This window comes from Macaca thibetana, chromosome 10, assembly GCF_024542745.1.
Source record: "Macaca thibetana thibetana isolate TM-01 chromosome 10, ASM2454274v1, whole genome shotgun sequence".
In the NCBI taxonomy this organism is placed as follows: Eukaryota; Metazoa; Chordata; class Mammalia; order Primates; family Cercopithecidae; genus Macaca; species Macaca thibetana.
In genome coordinates, this window is record NC_065587.1 from 774,992 (window position 1) to 798,814 (window position 23,823).

Consider the following 23,823-nt stretch of genomic DNA (forward strand, 5'->3'; position numbering starts at 1 on the left):
CACGCACACACACACGCGCGCGCGCACACGCACACACACACACACACACACGCGCGCGCACACACGCACACACGCACACACGTGGGGCAGGGCCCTCCCAGAACCAGAGGCAGGTGCAGACGCCTCAGTGCTGCCTGGCCGCAGCATAGAGATTGGGCTGGACACGGGGACTCTGGGCCTGTCCAGGAAGGGAGGAGCCAGGAGGAGCCCAGAAGGACACCCGGGTTCTCTCCAACCCCCTGCCCTGGCTGGAGGCAAATGGGAAGCAGTAAAGCTTCTGCCCAGAAACTTTCCTATGCATTTGATGCTCCAAATAAGAAGAGGACACGGAACAGCTCCCCGAGCAGAGGCCGAGCCCCAGACTTCCCAGCCTCAGGGGCTGCTCTCCGGCACGGGGGACCTCACAGTGAGGGCCTCAGGGGCTGCTCTCCAGCACGGGGGACCTCACAGTGAGGGCCTCAGGGGCTGCTCTCTGGCACGTGGGACCTCACAGTGAGGGCCTCAGGGGCTGCTTTCCAGAACGGGGGACCTCACAGTGAGGACCGCACAGGGGAGGTGGCCTTTCGTATCTTGAGGGGAGGTGGAGGCCAGGGACTTGGGTGGAGTCTCAGGTCCCAGGAGAGGGCTCTCCCTTAGGGGCTGGAGCTGAAGCCAGGGGCTCTGGGGTGAGTGCCCAAGACAGATTCTGCCCCTCTGCCAGCCCAGCCAGCTTTCCAGGGCCCTTGTCTGCCATCCTGGCCTCACGAACGCCTGAGGGGAGTGCACACAGGTGGCAGCCTATCCCACTGGCCTGGAGCCATCTCTGCTCCAGTGGCCGCCCTGTGGGGAACCCCATTAGGGCGTCCTCAGACCCCAAAGGCCCCAAGGTTTCTGGATGCTTCCTTTGGAAACCTAGAAGCTCCACAAGCGTCTGGCCACAGTCTCTCGGCCCCAGACGGTGGAAAGTCTCTGGGCTGCTGTCTGTGAAGCGAGCCCTGTTTTGCCGGGAGGGGGAGTGTCCCGCTCGCTCTGCTGTGAGGAGCAGACTCCACTCCTCTGTTTGTCTTTGGGGCTGGAGCTGCAGGGTCAGCCTGGAGCCGCTGCCACAGGGCACCCTGAAAACCTGCCCCACTCACATCCACGATCACCAGTGGGAGCTGTCACTGCACAGCCAGATGCTGGCTGGGCAAGCACTCGCGTTCCTGGGCCTGACCTGGGGCACTTTCCAGAGCCTGGCCATCCCCCGGATTACAGAATGTGGCCTCTCCTGTTCTCAGGTAAGCTCCTGCCTCCTCCTAGGCCCCTACACTGTGGCAGGTAAGGCCCTGGTTTCTCCTCAGGTGGGTCTGGCCTGATGCTCTCAGCACATCAACGGGAAGGGGTTGCAAGGGCCGGGGGGGCCGGGGGGCCCCGAAGGCAGCGCTGGTGAAAGGAGGCTGGGAGACCCGGCCTGACCCTTCTGAGCTGCTTCGGGAAGTGTTTGCTGGAAGCTCAAGGCAGGGTGAGCCCACCTCGGACCCACCTGTGACCTCCAAGGAGGCTGTGTTAGAATCTAGGGCAGCCCGCAAGCCCATCCAGGGCTCCCACCCCAACACCCGGAGCTCCCACCCCACCCCCTGCGGCTGCTCTGAGCCATGGGAACCGCAGCACCTGGGCTTGTGTAGACACCTGCCAAGGAAACACTCGGGAAATGTGCTGAGAGTGAGGTGTTGGCAGTGGAGGTGCCTGGGTTGGGAGCTGGGGCTGGGGGTGGGGGTGGGGGGCTGGTCTTGCTGCAGGGCTCGCTGACTCAGCCTTACAGGAGAGGGCGCCTCATCAGCACCTGCAGCAAGAAGTGTACCCCGCATCCCAGGAAGGGGCGCCGGTGCCCAAGGCTGGCCGAGGCACAGTGGGAACCCAGGCATGGAAAGAGCACGGAAGGTGTCCCAGAAAGGGAGGACTCGCTGAGGACCTGCTGGTTGCACCGTTCCTGGCAAGGGGACAGCAGAGAGCAAGATGTGTCTTTAGGGTGGTGCCCTGGTCACCTCAGGGGACACTTGTGGGACACCCAGCAGCTCCGCAGGCCTGAGATGGATCCAGCAGAGGGCTCAGCTCAGGGAGGGGAGCCGTGGGTATGGGGGCTGGAGTGCTGGGTGCCGTGGGCAGGCTCAGATCCGCGGGGCATTCGTGGAACAAGGAAGAAAGCAGGCTGGGATGTGTGGGAACCGGTGGGAGCAGGGGAGATGGAGGGGTTCACGTGGGAGGGGAGTCCACCGGATCCCACCCTGCAGTGAAGATGCAAAACAGGGAGGGGCAGGCCTGGGGATTCTGGCTGGGAGGGGGAAGGAGAAGTGAGAGATGAGACCTCAGAGTCAACTTTTGCCTGGGAGGAAATGGTCCCTGAGTTGGGAGACCTGGGGGAAGGCAGCCTTGAAATGCAAGCTGGAAAGCTTTGCTGAGGCGGCTTCGGGGTGTGCAGGCAGCCTCCCGGTGGGAGGGGTGATGGGGCTGTCTCCGCTGGGACGGGCAGGTGATCCTGGGGAATGTGTGGGGACCAAGACTGAGCCCTTGGTACTCCAAGGAAAGGGGCAGGGACAAGGGCAGGGGCTGAGGCGGGTGGAAGAGGCGAGGAAGGAGGGGAAGTGCTGGAGGGGAGGGGAGAGCAGGGGTTTGGCGGGGCTGAGGGAGGGTCTCATGGAAGATGGGGTGGGGAGGGCCGAGCAGGAGCAGGAGGGGTCGAGGGGTGAGAGGGGGAGCGGGAAGCTGGAGGTGGGTGTAGGGGCGCTGCCTGGGCAGCCTTGGACAGGGAGGTGGATGCGAGGGGGCGCGGGAAGCCAGGTAGGGGAGGCCGGGGCTACAGCCGCGCCCCGGGGGGAACCCGGGCGGGTGACGGCGGGAAGCTGGGCCCGATGCAGGGGAGTTTGAGCCGGTTGGGGCCGCGAGCAGCTGACCTGGGGGTTCCCTACAGACCGCCCCCAACGCCGGCCGCTGGGAAGCCCCGAGAAGCACGACGGAAAACCCCGTGTGGGGGAGGCGCCCAGGGCCCAGGCTCAGGCCTCCCAGCTCCCCCCACCTTCCCCGCAGCGCGCCCAGGTCCTGCTTCCCGTGGCCCGCGGGGAAGGGGAGGGGCGGGGCAGAGCCGTGCGAAGTCCTGCGCCGGGACAGCGGCCTCTCCTGCAGCCGCAGACACTCGGGCCCCGGGCCAGCCCTGGGTGGGCTTCAGAGTCCGGGAAGTCAGGAGAAAGAGCGGACGCCCCTCGCATCTCCAGCCCACCCCGGCCTCCGAGCCCCCAGGGATTCTTTCTCTCCTGGAGTTGGAGGCGGGGAGTCCAGGCCACTGTGGGCGCCCAGAGGGGCTTCAGGGCACCTGGTGGGAGACAGGGAGGGCCGGGGACCCACGCCACTGCCCCCCTGCAGTTCCGCACAGGTGGCCTCACTGGGCCTCCCAGCGCTGCCTCCACCGCTCCCTTTGTGCCAGGGCCGGTCTGGGCTGCCATCGCCTGCCCACCTGAGGCCTGCTCGGATCATGTTCCCCAGAGGCTGCCCCAGGTGAGCCTGGCCCCTTTTGCCTGGGCAGAGCCCTCAGCAGCCTGGGGTCGGCTCCGCCAGCCCCTCGTTTGAGGCCCTGCTCCCCACCAGGGGCCGAGGCGGGGTTTCCATCAGGACGCTGAGTCCAGCCTGCACTCCCCCCAAGGGCAGCGCATTTCGTGGCCATGGCGGGCGGAGGAGGGTCACGCATGGCAGTCTCTGGGGATTTACTGGGGTGGTCGGCAAATGGGTGGAGACAGTGGGGTGAGAACGAAGACTCGGAGGCCGTCTGCAGGGTGGGGTCCTGGCCTGGACCCTGGCACAGAAAACAGCTCACTAGGAGCACGCACTAGACTGAGTGTCACTCACTGCCGCCGATTCCACACTAGACTGAGTGTCACTCACTGCCTCGGATTCCACACTAGACTGAGTGTCACTCACTGCCGCCCACCCATGTGGCTCCCCAGGTTTTGCAAATGCCCTGGAAACTGTTGAGATGAGGGAATCCTGGGTAAACTCTCTGTAAATCTAAACGTATTCCAAAATAAAAAATATTTAGAAAGAGGTGTAGCCACCGGTAATACCCGCTCCACAATTCAAGGAACAGAAGTGGGCCGAGTTTTATTTTTCCATGCTCCACCTGGGCTAGGAGCAGAGGTCCAGGTCTCCATCTGGAGCTCCCCCCACCCCCACCCCAACCCGGACAGCCTGGGCTTCCCCATCCCGTCAGTAGAGGGTCAGCTTTTTTCAAGAATGGAGCGGCTGTGTTGACCACGGGATGCACAGTCCAGCGCCCCAGCTCAGTGGCCGCCCCAGGGGGCCTGGACTCTGGGGGTCCTGCCCTGCTTTGAGGGTGCCAGTGCCACCCTGTGCTCCCTCAGCTCCCACGCCTTTAGTGCTGGGGTGCCGGGCACCTCCTGCCTCACCCACAGGCTGTCTGGGAGCAGCCTGTCCCACAGGACCCTTCTGCCCCCAGGAACCTGGCCACAAGTCCTCGTGCCCCTCTTTGGGCACCCTTGGTCAGGTTGGGCTGGGGATGATAACAAATCAGGAGTGCAGTTTGGACCCCGACATCCAGGGCCTGTTCACCGCACTGCACGCCTCCACCCCCCACCACCAGCTCAGCCTCACTTCCTTCCAAGTCCATGAAATTGACCTCTACGAGGCCCCCCAAGCACCCCTTGGATTTATAACCTGAACCCCCCACACTCTCCGGACCCCTCTTGCTCCTCTTGCTCCCTCTGTTATTTTCCCACCTCTTTATTTTAGTTGCATAAAATATAAGTTGCTGATTTCCCAGGTTTGAAATTGTTCTGTTTCCCCCTTCTCGGAATGTGAGCTCCGGGACAGGCAGGGATGGCTCAGTTTTCCTCTGTTCATGAGTCCCAGCACCTAAGCAAGCCTGGCGCATAGTAGGTGCTCTCCCAAGCAAGCCTGGCACATAGTAGGTGCTCTGCTGGTGTCCACTTAACAAACACACAAGTGGTTGGGGGACCTGGGGCCTGAGGGTCCACAGAGATTCAGACCACACTGTTTACTAAGTGACCGCCACATGCCAGCCTTGGGCCAGGCCCCTGACACTGAGGAGGAGCCGGGATTGAGGGCAGCCCAGGACCCCCAGGAGTGAGGGACAGGGCAGGAGCAGGACGGGCTGGGGAGGGGGTGCCCTCAGTCACTCACCCCTCTCACTGTTCTGTCCCCAGGGCTTTACCTGCAGGAGCCACAGGAACCGTGAGTACATCTCAGCCCTGGGGGTTGCTCAGGGCCTGGACTCCCCACCCCAGGCCACCAGGGCCGCTTTGTCTACCGTGGCAGGCAGGTCTGTCCTGCACTGTCCCCAGCAGCTGGGGTTCCCTTCTGGGCAGGGCAAACCACCATCACTCATCGATGTGTGTGTGACCCTGGCCACACCCAGGCAAGGCCGCCCCTGCTCCTGGCCAGAGGTGGGCCTGCCAGAGAGTCCCACGTCTCCACTTAACACACAATGCCTCTGCCTCCTTGCGTTCCAAACCCGCGGCCCGGTTGACAGCCCAGCAGCAGCAGGTGGAAAACCCCACCTCTTCTAGCAAAGCTTTTTCCCTGGTAAAGTGATCCCTACTGGGCCTTTCACAACTACCTTGATTTTCTTTGTAAACAGCGTATCTATTTATAAAAGGGCTCTGAGTGATGCAGACGCTGTAAGGAAGAAAGTTAAAGCTCAACGAAAAGCCTCCATGTAGAAATAAACAGTACTTACCTAGACCAACATTGCTCTGGACATTTTGGGTTTTTTTTTTTTTTCTTATTTTTGATTTTTATAAGCATAGACATGAGGTCTTTCTATCTTTGGTTGGTCAACCAAACCCAGGCTATTCTCAAATTCCTGGGCTCAAGCGATCCTCCTGCCTCAGTCTCCCAAAGTGCTGGGATTATGGGCATGAGCTACCGTGCCTGGCCTGTTCTAGACATTTGTGTAGCCAAACATACAGATATTTGCAGGATAAACAGATAAAAATTATTTTATAGAAATGAAATTACCTTATGTCATTTAAAGTATTTTATTTATTTTTACTTGAATTTAACAGAAAAATAGATGGCTAAACTTTAATTAAATGTTTCTTTGCCTCAAGGACCTCTAAGTTTAGGGGAGGAGATTAGACCAGCCTGGTCCCAGCGCAAGGATGAAATGCTAATTCACAAAGTAGATGATATTAACAAACAAACAACAAACGCAAAGCATGGCCAACGCGGTGGTCACACCTGTAATCTCAGCACTGTGGGAGACCGAGGCGGGCGGATCACCTGACGTCAGGGGTTCGAGACCAGCCTGGCCAACATGGTGAAACCCTGTCTCTACTAAGAATACAAAAAAAAAGGCCGGGCGTGGTGGCTCACGCCTGTAATTCCAGCACTTTGGGAGGCCGAGGTGGGTGGATCACGAGGTCAAGAGATAGAAACCATCCTGGCTAACATGGTGAAACCCCATCTCCACTAAAAATACAAAAAAAATTAGCCGGGCGTGGTGGCTGGCACCTGTAGTCTCAGCTACTCGGGAGGCTGAGGCAGGAGAATGGCGTGAACCTGGGAGGCGGAGCTTGCAGTGAGCCGAGATTGCACCACTGCACTCCAGCCTGGGCGACAGAGTGAGACTCCATCTCAAAAACAAAACAAAACAAAACAAAAAAAGCTGAGCATGGTAGCACTTGCCTGTAATCCCAGCAACCTGGGAGGCTGAGGCAAGAGAATCACTTGAACCCAGGAGGCAGAGGTTGCAGTGAGCCGAGATTGTGCCACTGCACTCCAGCCTGGGCGATAGAGTGAGACTCTGCCTCCAAAAAACATAAATAAGTAAAAAAAATACAATCCTGTTTAGTATTTCTAATAGATTTCCTATTGAGTCTCCTTTTTTAAATAGCTGATCACATACTCTGCAGCTAATGACAGCTTGTAAACCTGTGCATTGGGTGGAGGGTGCGGATCTTGTGGAATTGGTTCAGATCTCCAGGGCAATGTTGAAAGAGGGAATTCCTGTCTGAGTCTTGATATTAATGGTATATTAGTGGTAATGATTCCGAAGGTTTACTGCTCAGTGTTAAGTTTATTGGATGTTTGCACTAGATGTCCCTGATCTAGACAAAGAGGAACCTTTCTTTTCCTAGCTTGCTAAGCATTCTTTTATCATGAATAGGTATTGAATTTTATGTAAAATGTCTGCATCTATGAAAATTATCATATAGGTTTTTTACTTTAACCTCCCCCACCTTTTTTTTTTTTTTTCTTTTTTTGAGACAGAGTCTCGCTCTGTTGCCCATGCTGAAGTACAGTGGTGCAATCTGGGCTCACCGCAACCTCTGCCTCCCCGGTTCAAGCAATTCTCCTGTCTCAGCCTCCTGAGTAGCTGGGATTACAGACATGTGCCAACATGCCTGGCTAACTTTTTTTGTATTTTTAGTAGAGACGGAGTTTCACCGTGTTGGCCAGTCTGGTCTCGATCTCTTGACCTCGTGTTCCGCCCACCTCGGCCTCCCAAAGTGCTGGGATTACAGGCGTGAGGCACCGCGCCCAGCCCCAATCTGCTCTTAAAAATCACCCATTGCATTTTAATTCTGTCGCGGTGGTTTTGTTTCTAGGAATTCCGTTTCTCTCAAGTGTGCCCGGTCCTTCGTCACAGCCTTTCCCACTGCCTGTATTTTCAAGCCTGTTTTTTCTCCTGCTTGGCCTGTGGCTGGTCACTGGAGGACACCGTGGGCCCAGCCTCTCTGCAGCGTCACTCCAGGCTCTCTGCTTCCTGGAGTGCTTGTTTACCTTCAGTGGCTCAAAGTCCCAGGATGGAGGGCCTCCCGGGGGTTGGATTCCCATTGTTGCTGGGTGGCGCCAGGAGCAGTGCCTGACTGTCCGGCCGTTTAAACCAGATTCACAGATTGAGGTTTCATGGGTCTTCCTGGTGGGCCCAGCCTGGGCTGTGAATCTGTACTCGGTTTTGGGCTTTTGGGGAGCGTTCTACTCCCCGCTACTCCACTCAGCGACTCTGGAACTTTCTACTCCCCGCTACTGCACTCAGTGACTCTGGGCTTTGGGGAGAGGATCGGTCCAATTCTCGCTAACCCAGGTCAAGGCCCAGCTCAACCTGGGGAAGTTCTCCCTCACCATGTGCTGGGGCCTCCCCACAAAGCCCTCAGCTCCCACTGGGTTAGAAACCCTCCCTCCAATCCCCGATCCCTGTAAAGCAACCTCCTACGCCCCGCTTTCCCCAGCCCCCATCCTGATACATTCGCAGCTCTCATACCTTTCTAGGAAGTTTTTTTTGTTGTTTGTTTTTTTTTGTTTTGAGACGGAGTCTCGCTCTGTCGCCCAGGCTGGAGTGCAGTGGCCGGATCTCAGCTCACTGCAAGCTTCGCCTCCCGGGTTCACGCCATTCTCCTGCCTCAGCCTCCCGAGTAGCTGGGACTACAGGCGCCCGCCACCTCGCCCGGCTAGTTTTTTGTATTTTTAGTAGAGACGGGGTTTCACCGTGTTCGCCAGGATGGTCTCGATCTCCTGACCTCGTGATCCGCCCGCCTCGGCCTCCCAAAGTGCTGGGATTACAGGCTTGAACCACCGCGCCCGGCCTAGGAAGTTTTTTAAAAAAGTATGTTTTTTCTCCAGCCTAATTAGTACTTTTCAGCAGTTGAGTCGGTGTAAATGGCCTGGTCTCCCATATTAGGGAAGTGTAGTCCCAGCGTGTTTTAATTTTTATTTTTGTTATACTGTATTTTTTTTTTTTTTTGGAGGGGTGTGGGGAACAAGGTTTTGCTTTGGTGCCCGGGCTGGAGTGCAGTGGCGCAATCTCGGCTCATTGCAACCTCCGCCTCCCGGGTTCAAGGGATTCTCCTGCATCAGCCTCTCCAGTAGCTGGGATTACAGGCTCCCAGCACCACTGTGCCCAGCTAATCATTGTATTTTTAGTAGACATGGGGTTTCACCATGTTGGCCAGGCTGGTCTCAAACTCCTGACCTGAAGTGATCCGCCTGCCTCGACCTCCCGAAGTGCTGGGATTACAGACGTGAGCCACCATGCCCGGCCCAGGTGTTTTTAAACACACACAGTTGTCCTCAGCCTCCTCTTCTGTCAACACCAGTTTGAATTCCCAATTCCCCACTGTGTTTCCCATTCTCCGCGCTCGCCAGTCCTTTCCGTAACCGATTTGTTCCTGTTGAGCTCCCTTCTCCTTCCTGGAGGAAGCACATCTGTCAGGCACTCTTTTGGTAAGTCTCTGGGTGTTATTTATGTGCCTTATTTTGGATGAGGCAAAACATTTATTTCTAAGAGTTTATGATGAATTGTAGTTTCACAGCTTTTTCCACACAGTAACAATGAATTCTGTTTTGTACCACACTAATCTTGTGTGTTTCTGCTTTACTCACCCTTCCTTCCACATAGCCTCCTCTTCATTTTGTCAGCTTAGTTGGGACAAGAGCCTGTTCTTATTTTTGTACATTTTATTTCTCAATGAGCAGCTTCTCCTCCTGCACGCGTTTCACTAACTCTGTACATGTCCTCATTTTCCGTGCTCACCGTGAGTCCTTCTCCTCTGTGGCTTTACCATTTTTTTTTTTTTTTAACTTTCTGGTTTTGATTCCTTTCTTGGTTGTCTGGAATAAGTCTTTGTCTTTTTTCTGGAAAGGGTCAAAAGATGCAGATTTCTCATTTCTTGCATAAAGGAGGTTGTCTTTTTTTTTTTTTTTTTTTGAGATGGAGTCTCACTCTGTCACCCAGGCTGGAGTGCTGTGGTGTGCTCTGTGCTCACTGCAACCTCTGCCTCCCTTCCTCTCCTACCTCAGCCTCCCGAGTAGCTAGGACTACAGGTGCGTACCACCATCCCCAGCAAATTTTTGTATTTTTAGTAGAGACAGGGTTTCGCCATGTTGGCCAGGCTGGTCTCGAACCCCTGACCTCTGGTGATCTGCTTGGCTCGGCCTCCCAAAGTGCTGGCATTAAAGGGGAGTTGTTGGCCGAACACACACGGATGACAACATAGACACCGAGTTCTAAGGCACAGTCATTTCTCTGAAGATTGCTGCATACCAAGCCCCAGGGAAGATCCTCCAAGGGAAGGAAACACCAGCCTTGGGGATGAAGCGCTCCTCACTCCCCTCAGTCCCCGCCCCGCTCCCTAGCACAGCCTGGCTTTTTTTTTTTTTTTTTTTTTTTTTTGAGACGGAGTCTGGCTCTGCCGCCCAGGCTGGAGTGCAGTGGCCGGATCTCAGCTCACTGCAAGCTCCGCCTCCCGGGTTCACGCCATTCTCCTGCCTCAGCCTCCCGAGTAGCTGGGACTACAGGCGCCGCCACCTCGCCCGGCTAGTTTTTTGTACTTTTTAGTAGAGACGGGGTTTCACCGTGTTAGCCAGGATGGTCTCGATCTCCTGACCTCGTGATCCGCCCGTCTCGGCCTCCCAAAGTGCTGGGATTACAGGCGTGAGCCACCGCGCCCGGCCTGGCTTTTTATCCCCAAACCATCCGGCTTTATTTTATTTCTATATTTTCAATTTATAGCTATTCTTTGCTAGTATATAGAAATACAGTGTTTGGGAGGCTGAGGCAAGTGGATCACTTGAGGTCAGGAGTTCAAGACCAGTCTGGCCAACATGGCGAAATCCCGTCTCCACTACAAATTTAAAAATTAAGGCCGGGCGCGGTGGCTCAAGCCTGTAATCCCAGCACTTTGGGAGGCCGAGACGGGCGGATCACGAGGTCGGGAGATCGAGACTATCCTGGCTAACACGGTGAAACCCCATCTCTACTAAAAAATACAAAAAACTAGCCGGGCAAGGTGGCGGGCGCCTGTAGTCCCAGCTACTCGGGAGGCTGAGGCAGGAGAATGGCGTGAACCCGGGAGGCGGAGCTTGCAGTGAGCTGAGATCCGGCCACTGCACTCCAGCCTGGGCGACAGAGCGAGACTCCGTCTCCAAAAAAAAAAAAAAATAAATAAATAAATAATAAAAATTAGTTGGGTGTGGTGGTACGCATCTGTAGTCCTAGCTACTCGGGAGGCTGAGACACGAGAATCACTTGAACCTGGGAAGCAGAGGTTGCAGTGAGGCGAGATCGCACCACTGCATTCCAGCCTGGGCGACAGAGTGAGGCCCTGTCTCAAAAAAACACAAAACATGGCCGGGCGCGGTGGCTCACACCTGTAATCCCAGCACTTTGGGAGGCCGAGATGGGTGGATCACGAGGTCAGGAGATCAAGACCATCCTGGCTAACACGGTGAAACCCCATCTCTACTAAAAATACAAAAAAATTAGCCGGGCGTGCTGATGGGCACCTGTAGTCCCATCTACTCGGAAGGCTGAGGCAGGAGAATGGCGTGAATCCGGGAGGCAGGGGAGCTTGCAGTGAGTGGAGATCGCGCCACGGCACTCCAGCCTGGGCGACAGAGCGAGACTCCGTCTCAAAAACAAAAACAAAAACAAAAACAAAAAAACACAAAACACAAAACAGAAAAACAAAAAAGAAATAGTGGATTTTTGTATACTGATCTTGTATCCTGCAACTTTGCTAAACTTATTTATTAGTTGCAGTGCCTTTTTTGTAGATACTAGCGTTTTCTACAGAGACAATCATGTCATCTACAAAAGAACACAACTTTACTTCTTCATTTCCAAGCAAGAAGCCTATTTCTTTTCCTGCCCCATTGCATGGAGTAGGGTCCCCCCTGCAGTATTGAGTCGAAGTGAGAAGATCAGGGATCCTTGTCTTGTTTTTGATCTGGGGGGCAGGGAAATAATCTATTCTTTCACTATGAAATGTGATGTTAGATATAGGTTTTTCACAGATTGTCTTTATCAGTTTAAGGAAATTTCATTCCCTGTTTGCTGAGATTTTTATTTAAATCAGGAATGGATGGTGAACTTCGTCAAAAAATTTTTCTGTGACTATTGAGATAATCATAAGTGATTTTTAAAATTTTGTTGATTGGGTGCGGTGGCCTCTCAAAGTGCTGGGATTACAGGCGTAAGCCACCGTGCCCAGCCTTTTTTTTTTTTTTTTTTTTTTTTTTGAGATGGAGTCTCGCTCTGTCACCAGGCTGGAGTGCAGTGACACGATCTCGGCTCACTGCAACCTCCGCCTCCTGGGTTCAAGTGATTCTTCAGCCTCAGCCTACTGAGTAGCTGGGATTACAGGCGCCCGCCACCACACCCGGCTAATTTTTGTATTTTTAGTAGAGACGGGGTTTCACCATGTTGCCAAGGCTGGTCTCAAACTCCTGACATCAGGTGATCCGCCTGCCTCGGCCTCCCAAAGTGCTGGGATTGCAGGTGTGAGCCCCGCCCGGCCACTCCCTCAAATTCCCTGGGGTGGTTCTTTCTCCACCTCTGGGTGTTCCCTCACATGCGTGTGTTCATGAATACTCCACTGATTATTAGCAAAGTGGATGCTCCCCAGAGTTCTCTCTCTGCATTATCCTCTCCCCCTCTCATACTCGGTCCTGAAGGCCCTGGCTGCCCAGACCCTCCATCCCAGTTCCTCCTCTCAGGGAGTGTGCCAAGCTCCACTTGGGACTTCACCCCCACCACTGCCTGGAAACACTTCCCAGACAGTGGCACATTCCCAGAGCTCACTGTGACTGTTTCCTGTCTCCCAGGACTCACAGGCCCTGACTTCCTCACGCCCACTGTCTTGAAACCATTGCTCATGGATTTTGCCTTGGTTTCCCGCTATCTCAGGCAGGAGGGTAAATCAGATTGCTGTGAGTCTCTCTGGACTGCAGTGGGAATTTGTAAGAGTTGGATTTCTGGCTGGGCGTGGTGGCTCACACCTGTAATCCCAGCACTTTGGGAGGCCGAGGCGGGCGGATCACCTGAGTCAGGACTTTGAGACCAGCCTGGCCAGCATAGTGAAACCCTGTCTCTACTAAAAATACAAAAATTAGCCGGGCGTGATGGTGCATGCCTGTAATCCCAGCTACTCGGTAGGCTGAGGCAGGAGAATTGCTTGAACCCAGGAGGCAGAGGTTGCAGTGAGCCGAGATCACGCCACTGTGCTCCAACGTGGGCATCAGAGCGGAACTCCGTCTCGAAACAAAAAAAAAGGAGAAAGAGTTGGATTTCTTACCCATAGTATGTTCGGACCTCTTCGTTCCCATTGCCCCTTTGAGGCACAGAGTTACTGGGTGGAAGGTCTCAGCTGTCAGTTGTCTAGGTTCTTGCCGTGTTGAACAAAGAACTGAACAAAACACACAAGTAAAGCAACAAAAAAGAATGGAGTAAGGAGGGCACAGATTTACTGAAGAGAAAGAGCACTCCACAGAGTGGGAGCAGGCTCAAGCGAGCGGCCAAGGACCCCGATTGCAATGCGCCCCAAGGTTTTCATAAAGCTAAAAGAATTTGGTAACACCCCTAGCTGCCCTTTGGAGGTTTCCAGAGGGTTACACCCTGTGGAGGATGAGTCTGCAACAATCAGAGACTGAAGTGGAGTCTCATTATCACAGGAGGGAGGCTGTGGCCTGTGTGCTGCCTCATCTTGCCTGGAACTGGCTGCACCTGCTGTTCTTTTGCTTATCCCTTCGTTCCTGGTTACCCTCATTCCTTCCTCTCCTGCCTCAGCAGGGTGCCGTGTTCAGTGTGGGCTCCTCTGAGCAGCAGCTGCACTGTCTCACCAACAGCATGAGGTGCCATGCCTCGGTGGCCAGGCCTTCTATAAAGAGGGTGGCAGTCCTCCTGTGGAATGCCGGCTTGCCAGGCTCTGTGGCTCACGTGAAGTTCTGCTCTGAGTCCCACCTGCAAACCTGGCTGAGCAAAGGCAGCAAAATTGCTGAGCCCCTGGTGCCCAAAATGATACCCCAGCTCCCCGTTGCGCAGGTCTGATGCGGCTGCCTGGAATGGTGTTTGGTCTCCGAGCAAAAGGCCCTGGAGGCAAACCCTCCCTGCAAGGATGTGGCCACTTCCCTGTGGACAGAGGTCTGGGCTGCAGCAACCTTGCGGTCGCCTCCCAGGTGTCCCAGCAAGCCCATGTTGGCCTTTTCTGCTGTTCGTCTTTGAGCAGAGGCGACAGAGCTTGCCGGCAAGTCAAGGTGGGCTCCCTGCCCCCTTGCTGGCCAGGTGGGGCAGCAGCTTCTACTGCTCTGATGCAGACTGGTGTGCAGCCTGCCCCACTGACCTGGGCCCACTGCTGGGGTCCCACAGACATTTCAGAGTGTGTCTCGGGGTGGGCTCACTACATGCCAGAGGGCTTGCTCCCCACTTGGCTTGGGGCAAGATAGTAAAGACCCCCCAGCAAAGACTGTGCAGTCCCAGGGCTCTCTCGCCCTTCACAGAACCAACCACAAAGCCTTTCCAAGCACCAGGGAACTCGAGGCCTCACACGCCTTCTCTCTCCCCAGGGAACATTTTTAACAGCTTCTGCCGGCCACGCCCTGTGTCCATGTCCAGGTCAGTCCTGGAGGCCCTGACGTCCTACACTGCCATGCAATGTATCCCCTCTGACGGCTGCTCATTGTTCCTGCGTGTACGCGCCTCCATCACCCTGCATGGTGAGAGGTGGCCTCGAGGGTGGGAGTAACACCCACAGGTCCAGCAGTGGGCCCAGGTGCCTTTTATTCCCATCAAACCCTGGGCAGCCTGGTGAGGGAGCGGGGCGCTGCTAACCGCACTTCACAGAGAGAAGGCAGAGGAACAGGGTCCCACAGCCCCGTCTGGAGCCAGGGGCAGCCCTACTCTGACGTGCCCTGCTGGGCCCTTCCTCCACCCAGAGCACCTGCGGGGCCTGGAGGCCTGCACCGTGAGCCTGGACACCCAGGAGACGCAGTGTCAGAGCGTGTGGGTGGCCAGGGCCTCCCACCGGCAGCAGGTGGGGCAGCAGGTGAGGCCAGGGCAGGGCTCTGCCACCCACGTCCCGAAGACTGGGCACCGCTCCTCCTGGGCGCCATCCCTCGCTCTGAGCTCCAGCCACGCAAATGGAGCTGGCCGGCTGGGGAGGGCAGTGCCTCTGAGTCCACGCAGCTCACATCTGCACCTGCTCAGCTCCAGGTGTACTTTGGCTGCTTTGCGGTGAGCGTGGCCCAGCACCTCTATGTCACCCTGAGGACCATCCCTCATTTCTGCGGGGTCCAGCTGGATCAGAAGCACCTCGTGGAAGGTAGGGTCCCCAGGGCCCCCCTGGGCACAGCTGCCGTTCAGCCTCCAGGGCCTGGCTTGGGGTGGGACTTCCCAGGGCAGGGGCCTGGCCCTCACACTGGACAGATCCCCGCAAGGCCTTTGGCTTAATTCGAGGTCGCATGGCGGAGGCACAGCGCGGGGTGGGGGCAGGGGGTGCGGAGGGGGCGGGTGGAGGAGGATTGCCCCCAGGGCAGGGCAGCCCGCACCCCGCCATTGCCTCTGCGCTTTGCAGACTGCGGAGAGGAGGACGTGGGGAGGAACGTGCCTGACTGCCTCGGTGAGTTCCCTCCTTCGACGCCCTGGCGAAGACCCCTGGACGCTGCGACAGGCTTCCTCTCCCCGGGGTCTTCTGCACCGTTTGGGAAATCCTGAGGGGCCCTCGGGTGGGCGGCTGCCAAACGCCTGAACCAAACAGGAGCCGCCACGTCGGGGCTCTCGGGACAGAGCCCCGTGTCGGTGACCCCTGGTCCCAGCGCGGCCCCGACTTGCGGCCTCCTGCAGCCGGGAAGCTCAGCTACTGGGTGGACCGGAGGCGCAAGGCGATTCTGGTGCAGGTGCCCAGGGCCTCTGGGAGCCCCGACTACTACGTGCGGCTCTGCCACAAGCGGTTCATCTGCGAGGACGTGGGCGCCCCGGTGCAAGTGAGCGCCCGCGCCCCGCGCCCTGGTCAACCTTAGGCCCCGCCCACCTCCCGTCCCCGCCCCGGTCAGGCCTAGGCCCCGCCCACCTCCCGTCCCCGCCCCGTCAGGCCCAGGCCCCGCCCACCTCAGACCACCCCCGCCCTCCCGCGCAGCCCCTCAACCGCCCTTTCTGGGTTGCAGGTGACCGCCAACAACGTCTCCCGGGTCGTCTCCCTGCCCTACAGCCAGGAACTGCCGTGCCTGTGCCTGGAGGTGTGGCCTGTACTTGGGGCAGGTGGGGGAACACAGGGGTGGGCGGGCTGCGCTGACCCCAACCCCTCCCACAGGGCTGGTCTGCGACCCCTGATGCGGTGCGGACCCAGATCTGCCCCTTTGAAAATGGCAAGTGTCCTGCGATGCCAAAGGGCGGGAGGGTGGGAATGGCTGCGGCCAGGCTGATCCCACGTGGGGGGATGAGATAAGGGGCAGGCCCAGCCTAAATCCCTAGGCCTGTCACCAAGGGAACCTGTGCACAGATGTGGATGTGCACGTGTGTGTGTGTGTGTGTGTGCTCACGTGGCCCAGCTCACCTGGGAAAATCAAGGCTGTCAAGAGGGGCTGTCTGAGGGGCACAAGAGAGATGCCCAGGCCGTGCGCGGTGGCTCACGCCTGTAATCCCAGCACTTTGGGAGGCTGAGGCGGGCGGATCACGAGGTCAGGATATCAAGACCATCCTGGCTACCATGAAACCCCGTCTCTACTAAAAATACAAAAAATTAGCCGGGCGTGGTGGGGGGCGCCTATAGTCCCAGCTACTCGGGAGGCTGAGGCAGGAGAATGGCGTGAACCAGGGAGGCGGAGCTTGCAAGTGAGCTGAGATCACGCCACTGCACTCCAGCCTGGGGGACAGAGAGAGACTCCATCTGAAAAAAATAAAAGAGAGATGCCCTGCTCTCGGTTCTGCTCAGCGACATTGCACACACACATGCACACGTACCCATGCACATGCACGCCCATACACATGCACACACACGCACACCCATGCACAGGCAGGCACACCCATGCATATACACACCCACACCATGACACGCACCCATGCATGTACACACCCATACACGTGCACACACATACACATGAATACACCCATGCACAGGCAGGCACACACACCCATGCCCATGGACACGCACCCATGCACAGGCACACACATAGGCGCGCACACACATGCACACACATGCACAGACTTGGGACAGGGCTCAGCAACCCATAGGAGGACTGCTCTGGACCCTGGCCCAGTGGTCACTTGAGTGGGTGCTAGACCCCATGGGCCTGGCAGCAAGAGTAGGGGCCAACTGACCTGTGTTTGGGGGAGGGTTCCTGCAGACACTGAGGCACTGGAGGTGCTGTGGGACACGGTCTACTACCACCCAGGGAGCCAGACACTGAGCTGGGAGCCCACCTGCCCTGTGAGTGGCCATGTGAGCCTGTGCTGGCGCCCGGGGCCCGGGGCCGGCTGTCGTAAGCTGCAGCGATCCAGCCAGCTGGTGCATCGAAGAGTGAGTGCCTGCTCGGCAGGGATGGGGGTGGGCATGGATGCCACAGCCTGACCCCAGCCCTCCTCAGGTGCAGTACCCGCTGGTGGACACCCAACCCCAGCTCTGCCTGAAGGTGAGGGGCTGCCACAGCCTGCCAGTGCCCTATTTGGGGAGGGGCCAGGGGGCATCAGGACAGGAAGTGGGGCAGGGGCCCTTGCCCAGCCCTGGAGCCCACCCTCCCAGCCGTCCCTCAGAGCCCCCTTCTGGTCTGACAGTGGGTGAGCTAAGGGCCTAAGGAGGGGATCTGGGCCAGAGCACCCTGAAGCTGCCCCAGCCTGTCTCTGTCCTGCCCTGCACACACTCCACCCTCCTGCACCCCTCACCCCACTCTGCAGTTCTCCACCAGTTGGGGGTCCTGGCTGAGGTGCCCTTTTGAACAGCGTCGCTTCCCAAGTAAGTTCTCCATGGGGCCTGCACAGCGTGGACGCAGCACAGAACATCCTTTATGTCACTCTGTGTTGGTCGGGGAGGTGGGATAACAGTGCTGGGCCAGTGAGGGACCGGGTGGGTTGGGGGAGGTACAGTGGGCAGGCACTGGGCCCTCTGGGGAAGGAAGGGAGGCAGTGGGGTGCTGGGCCAGATGGGAGTCTCACCCTTCACTCCCCACAGCCTGGAAAATGACCATCCAGCCTTCGCCCATGAAGGGCCACCTCCGGGCCACTTTCTTCTCGTCCAGCCCCGCCCACTTCCAGGTGCACCTGTGTCACAGGAGGAAGTCACAGCTCCCTGCCTGCCAACCCGCACTCCGGGCCAGCCCGCTCCCTCCAGCCTCAGTGAGCCGAGAGAGGGGCTCCATCCTGGGGAAGTGGGTGGGGGGGGACAGCAGGACCCCATCACTTCCCTGTAGTGGTCTCTGCCCCACCTGGGCCCTGAGCCCACCCAGGGTCTAGCCTACCTGGCAGGGAGGGGTAGGGGGCCAGCCCTGCTTTGTGCTGAGAGGATGTGGGAGAAGGACAGGGTTTAGCCTGACCTGCCCTCCCCCATCCCAGGGTGACCCCGCAGCCGCCCCTGCCTTTGCCTTCCTGGACCTTCCCAGGGAGGAGGCCTGTGCCCCAGGCATCTGCATCCAGGTGGGTGTTGCTGCTGTGCCCAGCCCCTACCCATCTCCTCCACTGCAGGACCTCAGTTCACACCCCCCACTTCCCATCCCCATCCTCGGGGGAAGCAGGAGGCCGTGTTGATGGAGCTCAGTTCACATCCCCCCTTCCCATCATCCTCGGGGGAAGCAGGAGGCCGTGTTGACGTAGCTGCCTTGTGCCTGCAGGGCTGGAGGACCGATGTACACTTCTCCGTCCCCCAGCAGCTCTGCAACCTCCACTCCAGCGGGTGCCCAGCTCTCAGGGGCCACAGGAGGCTGAGGACTAGACCCAGGCACTCCCGGCCTCCCACAGTGGGCTGGGTATGGCGTGCACTGAACAGAAGACTGGGTGGGGGAGACGGGGAGACCACCCAGCCCTGAGACAGGTCAGGCTTCCATGCCAAACCCAGGCCTGTGCCCACCACTGCCCTCCAGCCTCGCAGTTCCCTCCACCACATACCGCTGGGCCTCCCGCACACCCTCCCTGGTCTCACTCTGTCACTGGCCTTGCCTCCTCCTCCCTGGGGGTCCACCTTCCCTGATCGGAGCTCTGGTTCCAACCACCAGTGACTTGGGATGTCCCTTTGCCAACGAGCCACTGAGGCCCAGGCTCCCAGGACCCAGGGTACATCAGGACAGGACTCTGCCCAGTGGACAGAACTAAGCACGTGTGTCCCGGTGTGGTCAGGAGTGTGGCTCTGCCTTGGAGTCCAGGAAGGGTCAGAGCTGGCACTCCCACCTGCACCCTCCCTGTGAGCTCAAGAGCTTGCCTAGCTTCAGGTGGGGTGAATCGCAAGAGCCACAGAGGTGGGAGGGGTGGGAGGGGGTGGATAGGACAGCCAGGCACCCAGGGCCTCTGGAGACCCTTTTCAGGGAGCACCAGTGCGCCAGGCAGGGGTCTCTGGAATGTCTCCTCAGCTCAGCCGAGCCACAGCCATTTCAGGGCAGCCTCTGGCCTGCTGCCCACAGGACATGCCCAGGGCCATGGCAGGACCCGCAGACCTTCAGCTCCCCTTTCTCCCAGCAATACTTTTTGGCCAAGCCTGGGTTCCCCTCCCCAGCAAAGGTCACCTCCAGCAGCTCACAGACGAAAGGGGCAAAGGACACCTGCTGGTCAGGTGTCCCTGGGGCTGGCACCTGCCACTGTGGAGTGCCCATGCTATGCTGGGCAAGTCCACGGCCCCAGGGACAGGCCTGGAGGCAGCAGGAGGACTGGGCCTGGCTCAGGTGGGGGGATCTGGAGGTAACACACACTGCTTTTGGGGCCAGAGTGGGCCCCTCCTTCACTTGTCTGCTGAGCCTCCCTGGAGACAGGAGGCTGCTGTCCACAGCCACTGACCCCCAGGACTGGGCAGCCCCCTCCCCTTCTCTCACATTGTCTCAGCCTCGCACAGTGGGGCCAGGGCTGGGAGGGGGTGCCCCAGCCAGTACCACCTCCACATCTCTCTCCAGTTGCACCCACCCCCATGGGATGGCAGCCTGAGGCCAGGAATCTCCTCAAGAACAAGTAGGTGCCAGGGACACATTGCTGGGGGGCAGGAGGCCAAGGCACAGCCTCGGACAGCTGAGCCAGGCCCCCCTCAGAGTGTGGGGTGGTTTCACCTGACTGTGGGGCCCAGGCATCTGCTGGCTCTCCTAGGGCTACAGCTCCATGGGGCCCTCAGGGGCTCTGGGTCACAAAAAAGACCTTCAACCCTGTCCTGAGTCCCCTGGGAATAGCAGGAGCCGGGTGGGCTACCCCTTCCCTGAATGGCCCAGGTGCTGGACCCCAGCCTCCCTCTCAGACAATTCATGGTCATGGCCACAGAGCCTGGCCCTGAAGACAAGGCCCTGGCAGCTGCCCAGAGCTTCCCCAGTGCTCTGGGGTGCAAGGTGCAACCCCACCCTTCCGGTAGCTGACCAAGCCCGAGGTGGTCAAGGATCACCTGTTTCTGCCCGGGGCACCCCACACTGGCTGGAGTCCCCCTCCCCTATCTGCGCATCCTTGGGTGCTGAGCTTCACTGGGGCACCCGCCCCACTTGGACCCCTCCAGAGGGTCTCAGCTTCCCTAGATCCCAGCCCCACTCACCCAGCAAGGGTCAGTCACTTCCTGTAGTCTCAGAGGCCACCTGCCTGGGGGCCACCTGCTGGGATGTGTGGTTCTGAGACGTTCCAAGTGGCACATCCAGACCCCAGCCAGGGGTCCCCAGCAGTGGCCTGTGCAGTGGGCCGTGGGGTCGGCCCTCGAAGACCTCTTGTGTGGGTCACGTAGGCTCCCTGGCTTCCCCACTGAGCCGCCCTCTGGAGCCTGGACGTCTCACCTGAGTGCTGTGCAGGGCTGCGTGCCCGGCCTGTCCTGGCGGTGGTCGCACCCCATCTGCAGATGCACTCCCACCGCAGTCTGGGCCCAGGCTGCCGTCTTCCAGCCTGCCATGGGCCCTGGGCCTTCTTTCCCTTCTTGCAATGGAGGCTGCTCTGCCCCACAGACTGGAGAGGGGACTGCAGAGCGAGCAAGTCCCCTCCACTCAGTAAACGCTGGTCCAGGGGTAGCTGTCAGAATGGAGCTTGGGCCTGGCTGGATGGTGACGGCATCAGGGACAAGTCTGGACTGTGGGCGTCGTGGAGCCATCCCCATGAGGCTGGACCCGAGAGTACCCCAAAGGCGTGGGAGGCCACACCCCATTGGGCATGTCAGGGGCAGGCAGCACCTTGGGACTCAGGGGAGGGGCAGGGTCTCTGGGAGTGGATTTGGGGTCAGCTAAGGTCAGTGTCACATGGTGTGACCAGACATCCTCATCCAAGTGTCCCCATAAAGGAGCAGTGGTGGGGACACCCTGGGGATGCAGAGGTCAGGCCAGGTCAGGGGCTTGAGAAGCTGGGTTTGGGCACAAGGGGCAGGGAGGCCAGTGGGGGCATGGAGAGGGTGCCCTTCCCTAACCTGGACATCGGGGGCATGGGGGGATGCAGGCTGCCACTTGCCCAGGTGCCCCTCCCTAACGTGGAGGAGGTCGGGGCACAGTGGGGGCGGGGGACTCAGCACAGGCTGCCACTCTGCTCTCTCCGTGTCTCCTCTGGATACCCCTGTCCACCCCCAGCCAGAAGACCAGTGTCCCAGCTCAGCAGGGCAGCCCCCGCCCCAGGTTCCTGCTCCTGCCTCCTGGACCAGCCAGGGGTGCTCCCTGTGGTGCACAAAGACCCCTGCTCTGACCCGGGGCTACTCCGGGAATCCTGGCCAGTGTGGAGTTGGAGCTAGGGAGGATTTGCCAGAGCAGGGTCACGGAGCTGAGCTCCTGCCTGACTGGGTGTGGGCTCCCTCAAGCCTTCCACAGATGGGGGAAACTGAGTCTTCTGGGACTCTTCTGTGTTCAGATCTCAGCTGTCCTACTGTCCCTCCCAGACAAGGGAGGCACCTGCTGGAGGATACACGCATGCTGCCACCAGGTGGCAGTGGCTCTCAGTGCCAGTGCTGAGCCGGGTCAGGCGCCCCAGCACCCAACACAGAGCGCCCACAGCCCAGTGCACTCACCGCCTCCTCGGCCAGCGTCGCTGCCGCTCTCCACCACCACCACCGGAAACCCACCCCCACACCTGCCAGGAGAAAAGTGCTGAGCACCCCGGGCCCCAGAAATGGGGGGTGCAGTAGGGGCGGGCGGGAGCAGCTGCACGAGGGCGCACAGCCCTGCTCACATCTGGGCCACAGTGTTAACATGGGTGAGCCTTGGACACCCGCCTTCCTCATTCACTCATCACGCACAGCTGAGCAGGCCCGGGACCCTGGGCACCGACCCAGCACTGGGAACAAACAACATTGGCAAAGATCCCGGGCCCTGCAGCTGGGGGACCAAGTCTGGGGCTGCCTGGCACTAAGGAGGGTCTTGGGTCGGAATGTCAGTGCTGACACCAGGACAGTCCCGGGCAAACTGGGATCATGGAGCTGACCTTTGCATGGGAGAGACAACCAGAGCCAGGTGGCATACGTAAGCGAAGGGGCGTGGCTGGTGCCAGCGTGGGGTAAAGAATGAGGCTGGGGAGAGCGATTGGGAGTGTGGGGAGCTGCAATCTAAAATAGGGTGGGGCTGGGCGTGGTGACTCCTGCCTGTAATCTCAGCACTTTGGGAGACTGAGGCAGGTGGATCACTTGAGGTGAGGAGTTTGAGACCAGCCTGGCCAACATGGGGAAACCCCATCTCTACTAAAAATACAAAAATTAACCAGGCATTGTGGTGGGCGCCTGTAATTCCAGCTACTCAGGAGACTGAGGCAGGAGAATCACTTGAACCCGGAAGGCAGAGGTTGCAGTGAGCTGAGATCACACCACTGCACTCCAGCCTGGGCGACTGAATGATACCCCACCTCAAAAATAATAAACTAAAAATTAAAATGAAATAAAATAGGGTGAGGCCAGGCACTGTGTTGCACACTTGTAATCCCAGCACTTTGGGAGGCCAAGGCAGGAGGATTGTTTGAGCCTGGGAGATTGAGGTTGCAGTGAGCCATGATTGCACCACTGCATTCCAGCCTGGGTGACAGAGCAAGACACTATTTCAATAGATAAATAAAATATAAAATTTCAAAAATAGGGTGGTCCCTGGGAGGCTCAGACAAGGTAAAGTGTGAACAGAGACTGCAGAGGCAGGGCCTTTGCGTTGCCCGGCTCTAACAGGTCCCTGACTGCCTTGCGGAAGAGCATCGAGAGTGAGCTTGTGGAGGGCAGGCAGGTGGGGAGAAGTGCAGACGCCGAGGCCATCGGGGTGTTCCTGGCACATAGGTGTGAATAAAAGAGACCAACGTTTTGGCCTCAGCTCCTGGTGGACAAATTTGTGTGCACAAATTTGTGGAAAAATTCTTTGTGGACAAAGGATAGAAAAAGTCATCCATCTGCTCACTGAAATAAATGCATATCTGATTTCTTCCTTTGGAAAGGCTAATCAGAAACTCAAAAGCATGCAACTGTTTGTCACTTATCTATCCATGACTCAGAAGCCCCCTCCCCAATTTGAGCTGTCCCACTTTTCCAGACAGAACCAATGTATGTTACATATATTGATGTCTCATGTCTCCTTAAAATGTATAAAACCAAGCTGTGCCCAGACCACCTTGGGCACGTGGCATCAGGACCTAATGAGGCTGTGTCACGGGCTCACGTCCTCAACCTTGGCAAAATAAACTTCCTGAATTGACCCACACTTGTCTCAGATATTTGGGGGTCACAGATACATCTTTATATATTTTATGTCCATTAACACAGATTTATAATTACTGTTTTATGAATTGGTCTTTCAAATCATATAGAAAAAAACAGGAGTTACAAACCAAAACTATCATAATCCTTGATTTTATATTTTCTTGTGTAGTTTACTTATACTACTGCCTTCTGGTCTCCAAGGCTTCTGATGAGAAATCTGCTAAAAATCTTATTGAGGCTCCTTTGTACGAGACCAGTTGCTTCT

The 23,823-nt window shown here is 57.8% G+C and overlaps 1 protein-coding gene across 1 annotated transcript; it reads left to right on the plus strand.

The window, feature by feature from the left end:
* Positions 1-849: 849 nt before the first annotated feature.
* Positions 850-23,582, plus strand: IL17REL (interleukin 17 receptor E like). Its single transcript, XM_050745850.1, has 15 exons — positions 850-1,256; positions 5,190-5,217; positions 14,329-14,478; positions 14,698-14,807; positions 14,969-15,083; positions 15,336-15,380; positions 15,605-15,744; positions 15,925-15,996; positions 16,071-16,125; positions 17,104-17,276; positions 17,344-17,388; positions 17,651-17,708; positions 17,925-18,088; positions 18,305-18,385; positions 18,580-23,582. Exons 1-15 carry the CDS (start codon positions 1,155-1,157, stop codon positions 18,772-18,774), a joined length of 1,533 nt encoding a protein of 510 aa, XP_050601807.1. The 5' UTR covers positions 850-1,154; the 3' UTR covers positions 18,775-23,582.
* The last annotated feature ends 241 nt before the right edge of the window (positions 23,583-23,823 follow it).